Below are 13,745 nucleotides of genomic sequence, written 5' to 3'. Positions count from 1 at the left end.
AGCAGTACAACTAATGAAGCTTGTTTTCAGACACTTGCATCTTTGCCAGACGTACCTCTTCACCCCTTCTAGTCATTCCAAACCCTTTTCCTCTGTGGAGCTTGTGAAATGAAAGCAACACTACAGTGTTTTAGGTCTGTAAGTGGGTAAGCCCGTACACTGGTGTTTGCCTGACTGAGGATGGAGGATGGGGGGAGCTTATTTGGGTGGGTCTCAGCTACTCGCATGCCAGTTACAACACGCGACCGTTGAAATAGTGGTGTCTGTGAAACTTGGATCCCTCTATTGAATCCAGTTGAAGTTGGCCCCCAAATTGTTAAGATAGATTAGGGATAGAGACCCAGGCGTAGCAATTGCAAAGGTCTTGTTTCAACATGAAACCACTTAGAAGGTGGGAAAAAAGCTGAAGACTATCATGCTTTGAAATCTGTGGTGTGCTGCGTTGTCATAGTAGAATACCAGTGGTGAAAGACACTTCTTGCCAAAGTGTTTTCAATACAGTTATGTTAACATATTAACATAATTTTCCACCAGTGTTATCTCCAAAGATAAAGCCATTGTCACAGCAGGACACATGCAGGGCTAGCTGCCCAGTGAGGTGGGTTAGATTCCGAATGAGTACATCCTTGTTAAATGCAAATTCCTCATTATTCCATTAATGTAGGTGGCTTTGCAAATTTACAAACTTCTGCTCCTGGTCTGGTTGTTCCCATGTAACTTTGGACTTGAGTACTCCGAGAAGCTGCTCTGGTACCTCAGTGTAAGCTTTTATCCCTTGCCCCTCTACGGAAAGTATTTCCATGGAGATGCCGTGCTAACAACTGGCCGGAGCGTGTGTTGAGAGAAATTTGCACACGAGGGCGGGCAGCCGAGATGACTGATAACACCACTGGCAAATGCAGGCATATTGTTAATACCTGTCAGGGCTCTGACAACAGGCATTTCCAGTTTCTGGTTCACGCACATCACAACCTACTGATCTGCTTTGTTTCAAGGACTGACTATGGCTAAAAGCGAGGTATTCTCTTACAGCAATGCCACACAGAGTCAGGGTCCCAGCAAAGGTAAGAGTCTTGCCAACAAATGGGTATAGCCCTTGCTCTCCTCCCTTGCCCTAGAGAAAGCCCTGGCTGCCCAAACCATGGGTAACTGCTCCATCTGATGCTTATGCTTTTTAACCATTGATTTTCCTTGGCTAAGCTTCACTTATGTTCCTGTTGAGTGCATAATGTTCTATAGGTCCTAGGAAGTTTGCCACTTGCAGCAGAACCGATGGGTGCGTGGGATGTTTTACATGCTGTTCGGTAGTTTATAGGCACTCGTAAGATCCACGCTCAACTGGTACAGCAGCTTCTGGGTTGTTCCAGGGCTGCTGGACACATGTCACAGTACAAGGGATCCAACTCACGCTAGTTTGCACGCAACGTGCTCCGTTCTGTTCCAGCTCTCGGGTGCCAATTATCCTTGACTTCAGTGGGAGCTTCATGTGTACTTGGCAGAATAGCTAAGCCCTGTGACGATCCAGTACAGTATTTCGTACCAAAGAGCCCTAGTGAAATGGAAGACAAACCACAGATGCTGCTCAAAGGTCGGAGGTTCTGCCCTAACATTCTTCTGTGCACAGGTTGAATTAGCATTATATAAAGCTCTAGTGGCCATCGAAGCAAATGATTTCGGAGAACTGTAATTATCTGCTCCCAGGGAGGAACCAGATAGCATCTTGGCACGGAGTAATTATTTCATGGAATGGTTTTGTGGTTGTTTTTCTGGTTTTGTGGGGGGTTTTAGGTAGCCTATTCTATAAGTGAACTTTCCTTTCACAGAAGTTGCATAATGTTACTTCTGAATGAACACAGTAATGGCATGAATGTATCTTGACAAATACTCTAAAACAGGTTAATGCAGTTTTCTAAGCCTGAAGTCAATTTTGAAATTGGAATTTGCTGATACTTAGGTTTTAGGCTTGGAAGTTACGTCCTTACTGTACAGTATTTCTGGCATGGCAATAGGAATATGGCATGTTACCCTACCTCTGATACTTCCGAGGAGCAAAAACAAACCTGCAGGTAGCGCGTTTATTTGAGCGGGACTTTCACTGCACACTTTGGTATGTCCACGTGAAATTTTGGCACAAAATGTTGCGGTAAAGCATATTGTGTTTGATATGTGTAGTGGCATGCACACAAGTACCCTTTTGGAGCTGAGTTTCTTTGTTTACAGCAGGGATCGCAAACCCCCGCGCAGTTTGAGTGCCCCGTGTGCAGGATGCTGTACAAACAGCTGGAAAGGCAGTATGTGTGTCACTGGCTCAGCAATCAGTTCCTATTGTAAAAGTATAAAAATAGTGCACATCTGTTCTCTTCCATGGGTGTTGTCCCTCTGAAAGCTCTGATACCATCTGTGAGTCTGGCCTGCCATTCCTTCACTCGCGCATACTGCCAAAACTCATCCTGCCTGTTTCCTGGTATGGGCAGAATGGGTCTGAGCTCTGTCCGACAGAAATCCTACTGGGAACTCTTCGTAGTCCTGCACTTGGCCAATTTAAGTATAAGCATGCTTGTAATGAGGAGACTGTCTGGTCTGTGCCCATTAGAGCAGCTGTATTCTCTTTCCCGGAGCTTAGAAGCGAGCGTGCCCTTTGTATGGCTATTTGAGTGCCCAGAAAGGTATGATGAAAGTTTGTAGGAAACTCTGATATGTAACTCTGTGAAAGATCGGGGATGTAATCTCATGGCATTATTGCTTTGCCATTATTTTGAGTTCTTTCCCACCTCTGGTCGACCGGAGAAGTTCTGATTTTTTTGTACGCATTGGGGAGAGAGTCTGATAAAACCTTGGAACGCCACAAAAACTCCTTGCAGTGCTTCAAACAGATGCATACTTCTCCGGAGCCAGTGTAGGCATTGCTGGAGTTTCTTTGCTCTCAGAAGCTGTACCACAGGCAATATTTAGCAACACAAGATGAAAGCAAATTTCTTATGTTAAAAGTTGTAGTTTACAAACTACTTGTAAATTTGCTTGATATTTATCTTAGTCTTCAAAATGGTTCTTCATCTCTGCTGTCTCTGGCATTATGGCTAAGTAGATTTTATTACCTCAGGGAAAACCAACACGAGAATAAAAATAAAATGGGTTTCTTCCTCCTGACATGAAGAACTGACTTACAAGAATACAAATTGGATGTGGGTGTGCATGTGTATGTATTGGGGGGGAGGGAGCTTTATTTTCAGTAATAAAAAGTAATTATATAGTTTGCTGCATAAATAGCCGCAAGGATAACCAGAGTGCGTCAGACATCCAGTTATGCATGTGTTAAAGGTTAATACTATTTGTTCTCAGTACATTTAGTCTTTGCAAATCATGTGCTGACATGCATCCCATTTTGGTATCTGTTCACACACTCCGGTAATGATGCGTGGAGCAGGGGCTCATGCCTGTGCCATTCAGTAGTATTTAGTAAATTAAACTTTTTTATAAAGGTTTTAGAAAATAGCAAGGCAGAAAATGAATGTCTTCTTGCTGCTAATTTTATCTTCCACTGCACGCTCCTTTCTGGAGATTAAAGCATTATGAATCTATTCACTACGGAAAGTTATTTCAACTTTCATAGCACATATCAGGATGCAGAAAAGCAAGTACCTGTTCACAACTGTTCCTCGGGTCTCCCTGCTGGAAATACAACCTGTTAAGCTGCTGGATTTCTGCCTAAAATAATGAAATAAAACAATTAACTGGTGAATCCTCATTAAATACAAATACTGAAATAAATAGTACAGCTAGGTAATTGACTGCATATGTAAACTAGCTGTAGATAATTGACATGACCTTCATTTAACGAGCCTCCTTCCCATTAGTGGAGACGACTGCCACAATTATGTGCCCTTAGTCTAGCTGTAATTGTATGGACTTTATTGAAGTACAAACTAGGTCACGTCTTCCTGAGATCTGGTCCATGGTGGGTGACCTCTTTTCATTGCTTCAGCTTTGCTATGTTGCATGAGAGAAGGAGGGATGTTCATGGAGCCATGAGAATGGATGTTGTTCAGGAAACCAGTCTCGAATGTAATTTCAACAGAGATGTCTTGTGTGACCTGAGGGAGTAGCTTAAGGCTAGGTCTCCAGGAGGCCAGCATATGACTATTTTAAATAGCTTATATCTATTCTGTACAAGTTAGTAGGTATATACAACAGTCTATGGGACAGCAATTGAATGAAGATTTCCTCTTCTAGAGAAGTCTTTGATCTTTTATGCCTAGTGACATAGCTGAAGAGGGGGAGTGCAAAAGCTGCAGCCTTTAGTTCTTCTTCCTGGGAAGTGGGGAGACCTGAACCTCCTACAGCTGAGAAGGGAGAGGATAGATGCATGACAGGACTACAGACTGTATCATCAGTGATTTTATTTTGTATTTTTCTAGCTGCATGCCTGACTAAAAGTGGCCATGGCTACTCTTCTGTCTGGCATTCAGTTGTATGGATGCCCTCAGAACATGTGGTGTCAGCCAGGTTGCTCCAGTTAAGAAATACTCAGCACTGATGTGCCTCCGATGGAAATAGTTGCTCAGTCTAGCAGGGTAGCGTCAGGCGTGGGCGTACACAGAAGTACTGGGACACCTCCACGCAAGGCCTCGTAGTGGTGGATGAGCCCAGCGTGGAAATGGGCAGTACCTTGCTCAGTAGTAGCATGCTGGGAAACCAGGAAAATTCAGCTTTCTCCCATGTCCCCACCTGGTTCCGCTTCCGTGTGGGGTGGCATGATGACTTGCTCATAATCAGAAGGGTGTACGTAATCTGTTAGCGTTTGAGGTTTACAAGGCACTTATTGTAACAGGACAGGCAGTATCTTTAATCTTTGCAACATAATGAAGGTTTGATAGTTGGGGAGCAGAGGAAAAGCACTGGAAGCTGCCATCCAAAGTGTTTCCAATGACCTTTTTGGTGCTGCGTTGGGATATTAGTCCTGCCTCGCTAAGTAAGAGATGAACCATGCATTCATGAGTCAGTTCAACAGTAGCTGAAATGCTGTGTGTTTCTATCCATGGAGTGAGATTCAAATCTTATTCTGCTACAGCATGATAAATTAGTAGATTTTGAGCAACTGCTACTAGAGATCGCTATGGCCTCTAAAATGAAGAGATTTCCTAGGTGTTAAAGTATTACTTCCTCATACTAAATCACTTGATATCATTTTGCTGCCAAAGACAAGGACTGTGTACATTGCTCAAGTCACTGTCAAGATAGAGAGAGGAGTCTTTTCACATCCTGATTGCATAGTTCGGCTTCATCTGGGTCTTTTATACAAAGAAGTAGATGTTTGATCTGTGTTTGCTTGCTAGCAATATTCCATGTGTCTGTGCTGCTAAAGCTTACTTTGACATACTCTTCTTCTGTTATAAATGGGAGGGAGAGGGGTGGCTTTTAGGGGACCACATTTTCTTGTGTGTTATCAGTATGTTGTGTGGATAATGGCTGTCTTAAAGCTGTTGGTTTTCAGAGCGTAGTTGTACATTGTTTCTTGCTACCCCAGATAATAGCGGCGGTTGTATGTCATCAGATGGGATGTAAATTGATCAAGCTTGACAGCAGTTTCCTTCCTAAATGGAAGGCAAGATTGATTCAGGAAGGATTAGTTTAATGTGAGATATAAAGTACCGTTAGACCTGGTGACCAACCAGCCATTGACAGAGGATGCTGAGGACTTATTCAAGTCAATTGGTGAGGTTTCTCTGCACCTCTCTGTCCTGTCTTCTTCCTTGTAAGAAAAATGCCCATGCAAAGAAAGTTGCACCGCCACTATTCTGTTCGTTTCACGTCCCTCCAAGTTCATTGCTACCATAAGAAGTAAACAGCCCAATGACAGTAGTGAAGGATGTGGCCTGGTCCAGGAATCCTTCTGTCCTTTGTTCACCTACCTAACTTGAAAACCAAATGTTCAGCCTCCAACTGGTGCACTTAGCTGATGGGTGCAAGCTTCTCCTTCTCTGTTTTGTGCTTGTCTTGGTGCCTCTTGTGTTGTGTTCTCTCTCTTTTCCACTGGAAGGCCCTTTGGGGTACTACGTGCTCAGACAGAGTCTGTCCTCCAGAGTCAAGGTATTGGCCGGGACCTCTGGGCACTACTCTAATAAAAATAACAGGAACTTGATTGGGAGCCAGAAGATCTGTGTTCTGTTCACTGCTCTGGTGGTCACAAAGTGTGATTTGGATGTTTGGGCTTTTTTCCCATTTAAGTTTTATATAAAACAATTCTCAGAAGAGGGAGTTTATGAATATTATTATTTTTGTTGCCTGTTCCACTGGCTCTGCATTTGTATGCTAGCTGAACCACCCCTTCTCCCTCTTGTCTTGTCTCTCCTTGTTTGATAAAGGAAGACCAATAACCTTCTTCCTTGTGTTGTAAATCATCTCTGTAGTGTCTCTCTTCCTCCCCTTTGAGGAAGAAATCTGTTAGTACTCCCTGTAGAATGTTTTAAAAGTCCTAGGATGAAAAAAATCTGCAAAATATTAATGTTCTGCATGGTTAGAGCAAACACTATGTTCCTGTGAGTCACAGATGTCAGGTTTGTTTAATCTTAATAAATCTATGCCACAATAACACTTTTACACAGGAAGAGAGATGGAGGGATGAAGGAAGAGTTGTGCCGGGGTAGAGAGGATTCTTAGCCAAAATCTTGTTTAGTGGGGGGCTGGGGGCAAGGGGGGCACGGACACAAACCGAAACGCTCCCCGCCCCCACTTCATTGAGTAAACTTTGAGACCTACATTTTGGGCACTGCCTTTCTAGTACATATTTCACTTTCTTTGTATCTTTTATGATAGATTGTCTTTCCATGTTCGAGTCTTAAGAGTACTAGTTTCCCACAGCATATTTGCAGGAGATGAAGTAAGGCTTTTTACATAGCACCCTGTTGGCAAACAGAAATAGCATTTACTCCAATGAGCGCTGCCAAGTATGAGGTACTTCCGAATGAACTTCAAAAGCTCTGAAACAAGCATTAGCTGCTGCTTCAAAAATGTGAACAATGCCATTGCTTTCTAGCAAGCAGAACTGGTGAGAGCAGGGATCGGAAGGAGGAAAATAACAACGGGATGTGATGGATGTTGTAGTAGCACTTGGGATCAGACAGATAGCATAGCTCTCTGTCACTGCAGGATTTGGGGGGGGGTTCTTGTTGTAATAGCACCTAAAGTGTGTACTCTGCACTTGAGGAGGAAACAGTTTCTACCCTGAGGAACGTACGATCTACGGAGACTTAGTAAAGCCCTTGGGAAGGAGCAGTCGTACAAGCCCAGGCTGTTGGGAGTGCTGATAGGAGTAAGTCGTGCTGATTCCAAGGCTGGTGAGGAGTTTTCTTACTGGCACTCTTTCCTGGTGCTACCCCTCCATGCTCCATGAGGACAGAGCCAAGTGTCCACATAAGCCTCAAAGCATGGCCCATAACATGTGCCAGAACTTGGGGCAGAATGTGAGAGAAACAGGCAAACTGCTGTGTTTCAAGATGGCAGTCAGGCTGGTTGTGCTTCTGGTTTTCATGCTGAGCTCTGGGCTTTAACTGGGTTTAAACAGGTGCTTTGCCCGCTTGAGAACAGGCAGTATGGGGCTCTGGGAAAGCACGGTACAGTGGTTCTGGTACTGTCATTTCAGTATAGCTCTTTATCAGCTCTGTAATCCACCAAGTCCCTTCCATGGCATTCACATGATGCAAGCAATCTTTCCAGCTCAAATTTAGTACGGTAGCAAGCATACTGTCCTGGACCATTTTCTTGTTCTATATTTATGCATACATACCTTCTACTTTTAGATGAGGAACTGACCTGCTGAGACCTCAGAATTTGTATGGCCTCCTCCTGTGTTTTGAAGGTTGCTTTCAAAATACAAATGCAATTTATCCTGGTGCTGTTCAGTTTCTTGTGGAGAGAATGATGAACTATTTTTGGCATAGTGAGATCTTAAAAATCAAATATGTGCATTTGCACTTGAAATGAATTCTTGCCTTCCTCGCTTGCGAAGCAGCCTTTTACTGCTGAAATGTTTCATTGCTAAATAGTGGTTCTGCTTTTGCTGTTACTTGAAATAGGTGTAATCAGTCAATAAATAAGGAGTCCGCATAGTATCTAATCTAATACTTACTACAGAAAGACTTTGGCACGTAAGAACTCTGACTTGCCGGTATCAGTGTTGCTTAAGCTTTGGCATATGCTTTATCTGAAACTCTAAATCAAAGAACACCCTTGTACAAGAGTATGCTTTATCACCAGTAATGAGTTGCAGCTGCATGCAGCAGATCTCTGCAGAAAATGCATAACGTCTCATGACAACTCAGGTGAATTTTTATTATTCTGTCCCTTTTAAGTTAAATCTATTTTTTTTTTTTCTTGTCCTTAACAGTTCCACCAAGTGAGAAGAGTGATGACCATCCTTTTCCTTACTATGGTTATCTCATACTTCAGTTGCATGAAAGCTGCCCCGATGAAAGAAGCTAGTGTAAGAGGACAAGGCAGCTTGGCTTACCCAGGTCTTCGGACCCATGGGACTCTTGAGAGCCTAAATGGGCCCAATGCTGGCTCAAGAGGACTGACATCGCTGGCGGACACTTTTGAACATGTCATAGAGGAGCTTCTAGATGAGGACCAGGACATCCAGCCCAGCGAGGAAAACAAGGATGCAGACTTGTACACATCCCGAGTCATGCTAAGCAGTCAAGTGCCTTTGGAACCCCCGCTGCTCTTTCTGCTCGAGGAGTACAAAAACTACTTGGATGCTGCAAACATGTCCATGAGGGTCCGGCGCCACTCTGACCCAGCTCGCCGCGGGGAACTGAGCGTGTGTGACAGCACGAGCGAGTGGGTGACGGCGGCAGAGAAAAAGACTGCAGTGGACATGTCTGGGGCGACTGTCACGGTCCTGGAAAAAGTCCCAGTACCCAAAGGCCAACTGAAGCAATACTTCTATGAGACCAAATGCAACCCCAAGGGGTACACAAAGGAGGGCTGCAGGGGCATAGACAAGAGGCACTGGAACTCCCAGTGCCGAACTACCCAGTCTTACGTGAGAGCTCTCACCATGGATAATAAAAAGAGAGTTGGCTGGCGCTTTATAAGGATAGACACTTCCTGTGTATGTACATTAACCATTAAAAGGGGAAGATAGTGGATTTGTGTTGTATAGATTATATTGAGACAAAATTATCTATTTGTATATATACATAACAGGGTAAATTATTCAGTAAAAAATAATTTTATGGACTGCATGTATAACTGAAGTTTATACAGTACAGTGGTTCCACAATCTATTTATTGAACATATCCATGACCTGAAGGGGAACAAAAGTCATTTGCGCACAAGTTTAAAAAAAAACAAAACAAAACAAAAAAAAAAGAAAAACAAGCAAACAAAAAAGTCCGCATTACATTCCTCGATAACATTGTGGTTTGTCGCCGTTGCCAAGAATTGAAAATATAAAAAGTTAAAAAAAAAAAAAAAAAAGAATAAAATTGCATGCTGCTTCAATTGTGAATTGATGATAAACTGTCCTCTTTCAGAAAAATAAATTGAACCAAAACATTCCGTTTACATTTTAGACAGTAAGTATCTTTATTCCTGTTAGTATTATATCTGTTTACTGCTTTTAACTTCTGATAGCGTTGGAATTAAAACAATGTCAAGGTGCTGTTGTCATAGTTTTACTGTTTCTCTTTTACTTTTGAACTCCCATCAGATTGAAAAAGAAAAAAATCATTACCTTATTCTGGATTAAAAACAAATTTGGTTTTTGTATGTTGTGAAGGTGTTTGCAATAGCAATCCAACTACTGACAAAAAAATAAAAAAAAAAAAAGAGGCAACTGAAAAAGAATGGTGATGTTCCACTTCACATTGTTGAACTTCAGGCTTAAAGACAGCACTTATTTAACTGTATGGCAACATGCTTTTTTGGGGTTATTTTTCTTTCCTTTTTTTTTTATTTGCTGTCTTTTGAGACCTGCATTTGCTTAGACCATGTTTGTTTGTGTTTGGTTTGTTTTTTTGTTGGTTTTTTTTTTTCCCTTTCCTCGCTCTGGAAAGATGTTGGTTGTCATCTTTAAAATATTTCACTTACCATACAACTGGAGCTTGTCATATAGAAGATATTCTATAGAGTGCTGAGAGCAATGAGTTTCATGTAATAAAAGACTTTGTGCTTTGATCAAGTGTCTTGGTGAAGCACAAGAAGAATGTCACTAGAAAAGGGTCTAGCAAGATGAGAGTGGATCTGAAATCAGGTTGGTCATGGGACTGGGTAGCTCAGCCAGTTCAGGGACAAATGACAGTGGTTTGGGTTGACTGAGGCTACCCGGAGCGTAGTCAGCACTGAATGTGGTCCTGTGCCTCCTCTGAGAGTTGCCTTGTACGCTGATGCAGGTAGCACAGCCTTACCTCCAGAGCTTGTCTAGCAGCCCCAGGCCCGCAAAGCCTTGTGTGCCAACGGCAGTGGCATCCCTGCCCGAAGGAGCCCTGGGAAGGAGCTAGGGAGTGAGGCAGAAAGACGCCTTGCCTCTAGCTGAAAGCAGTTAGCGTTTATGTTCGTGTGGCTCTACCTCTGCTGTCAGCCTTATTTCATGAAACAAATATTGGCATAAATATACTCTTGAAGTAAGTGAAGAGCAAGTGCTGGAGGAGTCGGCTTAACGTTGCTTCGGTTGCAATAGATGTATTTAGCCCTGCGCTACCCCTCTAACTGTCCTGACAGAAGTATTTCTAAAAAGGCAGGTTGTAAGCTGAAGAGCTGTGCATAGCGCTTGCACCGACTACAGTGGGCAGAGAGGCAGAAATAGCTCATTAGTGAGCTCACTGAAGGCAGAAGCTATATTTGCAATTCCTGTAGATGAAGAAAACTAGCTGAACAAAGAGGAAAGTACTGCAAAACATAACTACTTCTGAGTCCTGCAGGATCTGCATTAGTTGGCCTTGCTGTTGAAGTTAAAAACCTGGTCTGGGCAAAGCTTGTTTGAAATATGATCCCCCCACGATAATTCTCTTTGAAGAGTATATTTAACTCTGGGTTTATGCCATTACTCGTAGAAACCCATGCTGGAAGCTAACAGGCACCCCTTCAAAATTAGTGATTTCTTCTCCTTGGTGTAGAAGGGCTTCCCCTTGCCCAGGATAGCGGGCTGTCAAGGGAGAACCATCCCAACTGTGAAATGAAAGCCTTTTGCGTTGGCTATGTGCTTGCTGGACCGTGAATGAGAAGAGAGGGTTGCGTGACCCAGCTGAACTTCAAACTTCAGCCTTCCCAATCAATTGCAGATATTCAGGCTCCCACATAGAAATCAGAAATGAAAAAAAAAAACCTTACTGAAATGTCTCAAAACTTCAACTGAAGTATTCTTTGTGCAAATTGAGCATCAGTGGAATGGAGAATTTCATTTCACTCTGGCCAGTACCTGTATGTGTAGTATAATTCTTTGCATTTAATAACCCAAACATGGCTCAGGAGCTATGCTCAGCAGTATTCCTAAACGAGAGATGGTGTAATGGTGGCTCCCCTCAAAACCAGGGCTGGTTGCTTAGGAAGAGGAAAGGATGATGCTAATGAGTGAATAACAAACAGATCACTCATCTAGACTGGAAAAAGAAATGATAGCTAGGATATGACAGTAACCTAATTCAGATACAGGAATAAAATAATTCCCAGTTCAAATAAATTGAATTTCCAAAAGAGAAGTATTAATGCATAAATCACACTAGTTCCTCGTTTCCCAAAGTTAATTATGGCAATATCCGTAAGTCAGAAGTCCTCACCTGGCAGAGGTAAGGGTGGCACTGGTGTGGCAGAATTAAAACAGCGGGACGGTAGGTTCAGGGGCATAAAGGGCAGCCCACGCGGGTGGGGGACTACGGGATGGAGCTGAGAACCGACAGAAGAACCCTGTCCTGTAACTACATCTAGAGTGATGTTCCCCATAGTGCCCCAGTTCTATGCCGATAGATACAACGTGAAACTGCCCATTAAACTGCAGTCCCATGGCTCTCGCCTGCCTGACCTAATGCATCCATGAGCACAGGCTTGGCAGTTTTAGTTAAAACGGAGACGGGGGGCGGGGGTTGCTTTTCTTTCATGTCACTTAATTAAACTCTTGCTGTGGTCTGTTTGTGACAAAGGTATATCATGCATGTCAGCAGGCCTAGTGCTGTGTTAAAGTAAAGACTCTTGCAACTGTAAGTTAATGTCTGTGGCCTTGTTCTCTATTATTCACCTTGTGTAACATAAATATTTATTGTATATTTATATAATTTTATGTTTTTTGGGAAAAACTGAAATTGGCATTAAAATTTAAAAGCAACTGCGTCATATTGTAAATATAATTAAGCTATATTTAAGTGTACTGATTAACATAATATATGTTTAACTATAGAGTTTTTTATGTTTTTAAATATATTTTCAAAATATATATATAAAACTTGGGGTTTTTTGGGGGACCATGTGACTCTTTTCTCTAATTGTAAAACAAACTTGAGTTTTACTATAAAGATGTGTGTTCTTTGTTTTAAAACAATTTTTACTTTATTTTAGCAATAAAATCTCACTCGGAGGGCAAATAGCCCCCTGTTTCATAGCCGGACAGTTAGCATTGGGAGGGGAGTGGTGGCAAGAATTTACTTTCCATAAAAGTTGGGGATACTCGCAGAATGATGTATTTCCCTTTAATTCTAGCACATAAGTCCTCGTGAAACTAAAAACCCATGAATGACACACATATATGATTTTATTCAGCCGTAAAATAATGAGCGTAATGGAAGTGAGGGGGAGGGGTTGCTAACCTTAGTAACTAAGGAATAAGTGAGACGTAAACTCAATAGCTATAGTCCAGTCATGTACCTGATTTTTAAATGGTGTCATGTATATTTATGTCTCCTGGGCTGAACTTATTTATGACCCCACAGAGTACTAGGAGTGGAATTCCTTGGATTTAACATATTGTTAGCATTTCTAAAAGAATATGCTGTACTATAACTGCCAAGCCTTTGTATATTTAATTATCCCATAGCCCTAGAACAATCAATAAATCTTCATGATGAATAGAAGACTTTCATATAACTTAAGGGGGAAAAAAAAGCACAAACCCAAACTCTTAAAAAATTCCATTGCTGCAAATTTCCCAAGAGCCCAGCGCCAGCGCCGTCTCCACAAGAGCTGAGGAAATGCTGCTTCTGCAGATTATCATTTATATTGAACACACGTGCGTGCACATTGCTTGCTTTATTGTTGTCTTAAATTAAGCTAACGGAAGCAGTAACCGTTGATACTCAAACCGTCGGCGTATGGAAGGATGGGGCCGCGTTATCACTGCGCCATGTGCCTGCTCCTGGCTGTGGCAGCCGGCTCCGCTGGGACCCTGCCTCCTCCCTTAGACAGGACAGAGATGGGCGAGGTTGCTTTAGCTTATTTTACTGTTAAATATGTGGCATAGGTACCTGGGGAATGAAATGGGCACCCTCAAAATACATATTGGAACTACAGAGGAAGATACGGGAGCTAATCATTCATCCATGCGCTCTACTGAATCCTAGCTCTGTAGGGGAAAAGAAAGATATTTCCATAGCTTTTATCACTTGGAGCAGAAATAAAGGCATATAGCTAGACTTTTAAAATTACTCAGCCAGAGAACAAAAGAAGTAAAAGAAGATTTTTGAAGAGAATATCAAGGCTACATTTAAGTGCAATGAGAGGGGGAGGACATTTATTTCAATTTGTCCCAGGTGGATGC

At 42.4% G+C, this 13,745-nt stretch overlaps 1 protein-coding gene across 4 annotated transcripts in view; it reads left to right on the top strand.

Annotated features, from left to right (window-relative positions):
• Positions 1-12,313, top strand: part of BDNF (brain derived neurotrophic factor) — a 44,934-nt gene extending 32,621 nt beyond the window's left edge. For all 4 annotated transcript variants that reach the window (XM_009461407.2, XM_087743523.1, XM_087743532.1 and 1 more), the window contains exon 2: positions 8,384-12,313. In XM_009461407.2, coding sequence (XP_009459682.1) covers positions 8,384-9,145 — 762 coding nt within the window. In that variant the 3' untranslated portion in view covers positions 9,146-12,313. The remainder of the gene's footprint in view (positions 1-8,383) is intronic.
• The last annotated feature ends 1,432 nt before the right edge of the window (positions 12,314-13,745 follow it).

The sequence above is a fragment of the Nipponia nippon genome, unplaced genomic scaffold (assembly GCF_047370975.1).
Source record: "Nipponia nippon isolate SJK-2023a ecotype South Korea unplaced genomic scaffold, ASM4737097v1 scaffold_10, whole genome shotgun sequence".
Lineage (NCBI taxonomy): Eukaryota > Metazoa > Chordata > Aves > Pelecaniformes > Threskiornithidae > Nipponia > Nipponia nippon.
The sequence above is the reverse complement of the archived record's forward strand: the minus strand, read 5'-3'. Positions and strand labels throughout refer to the sequence as shown.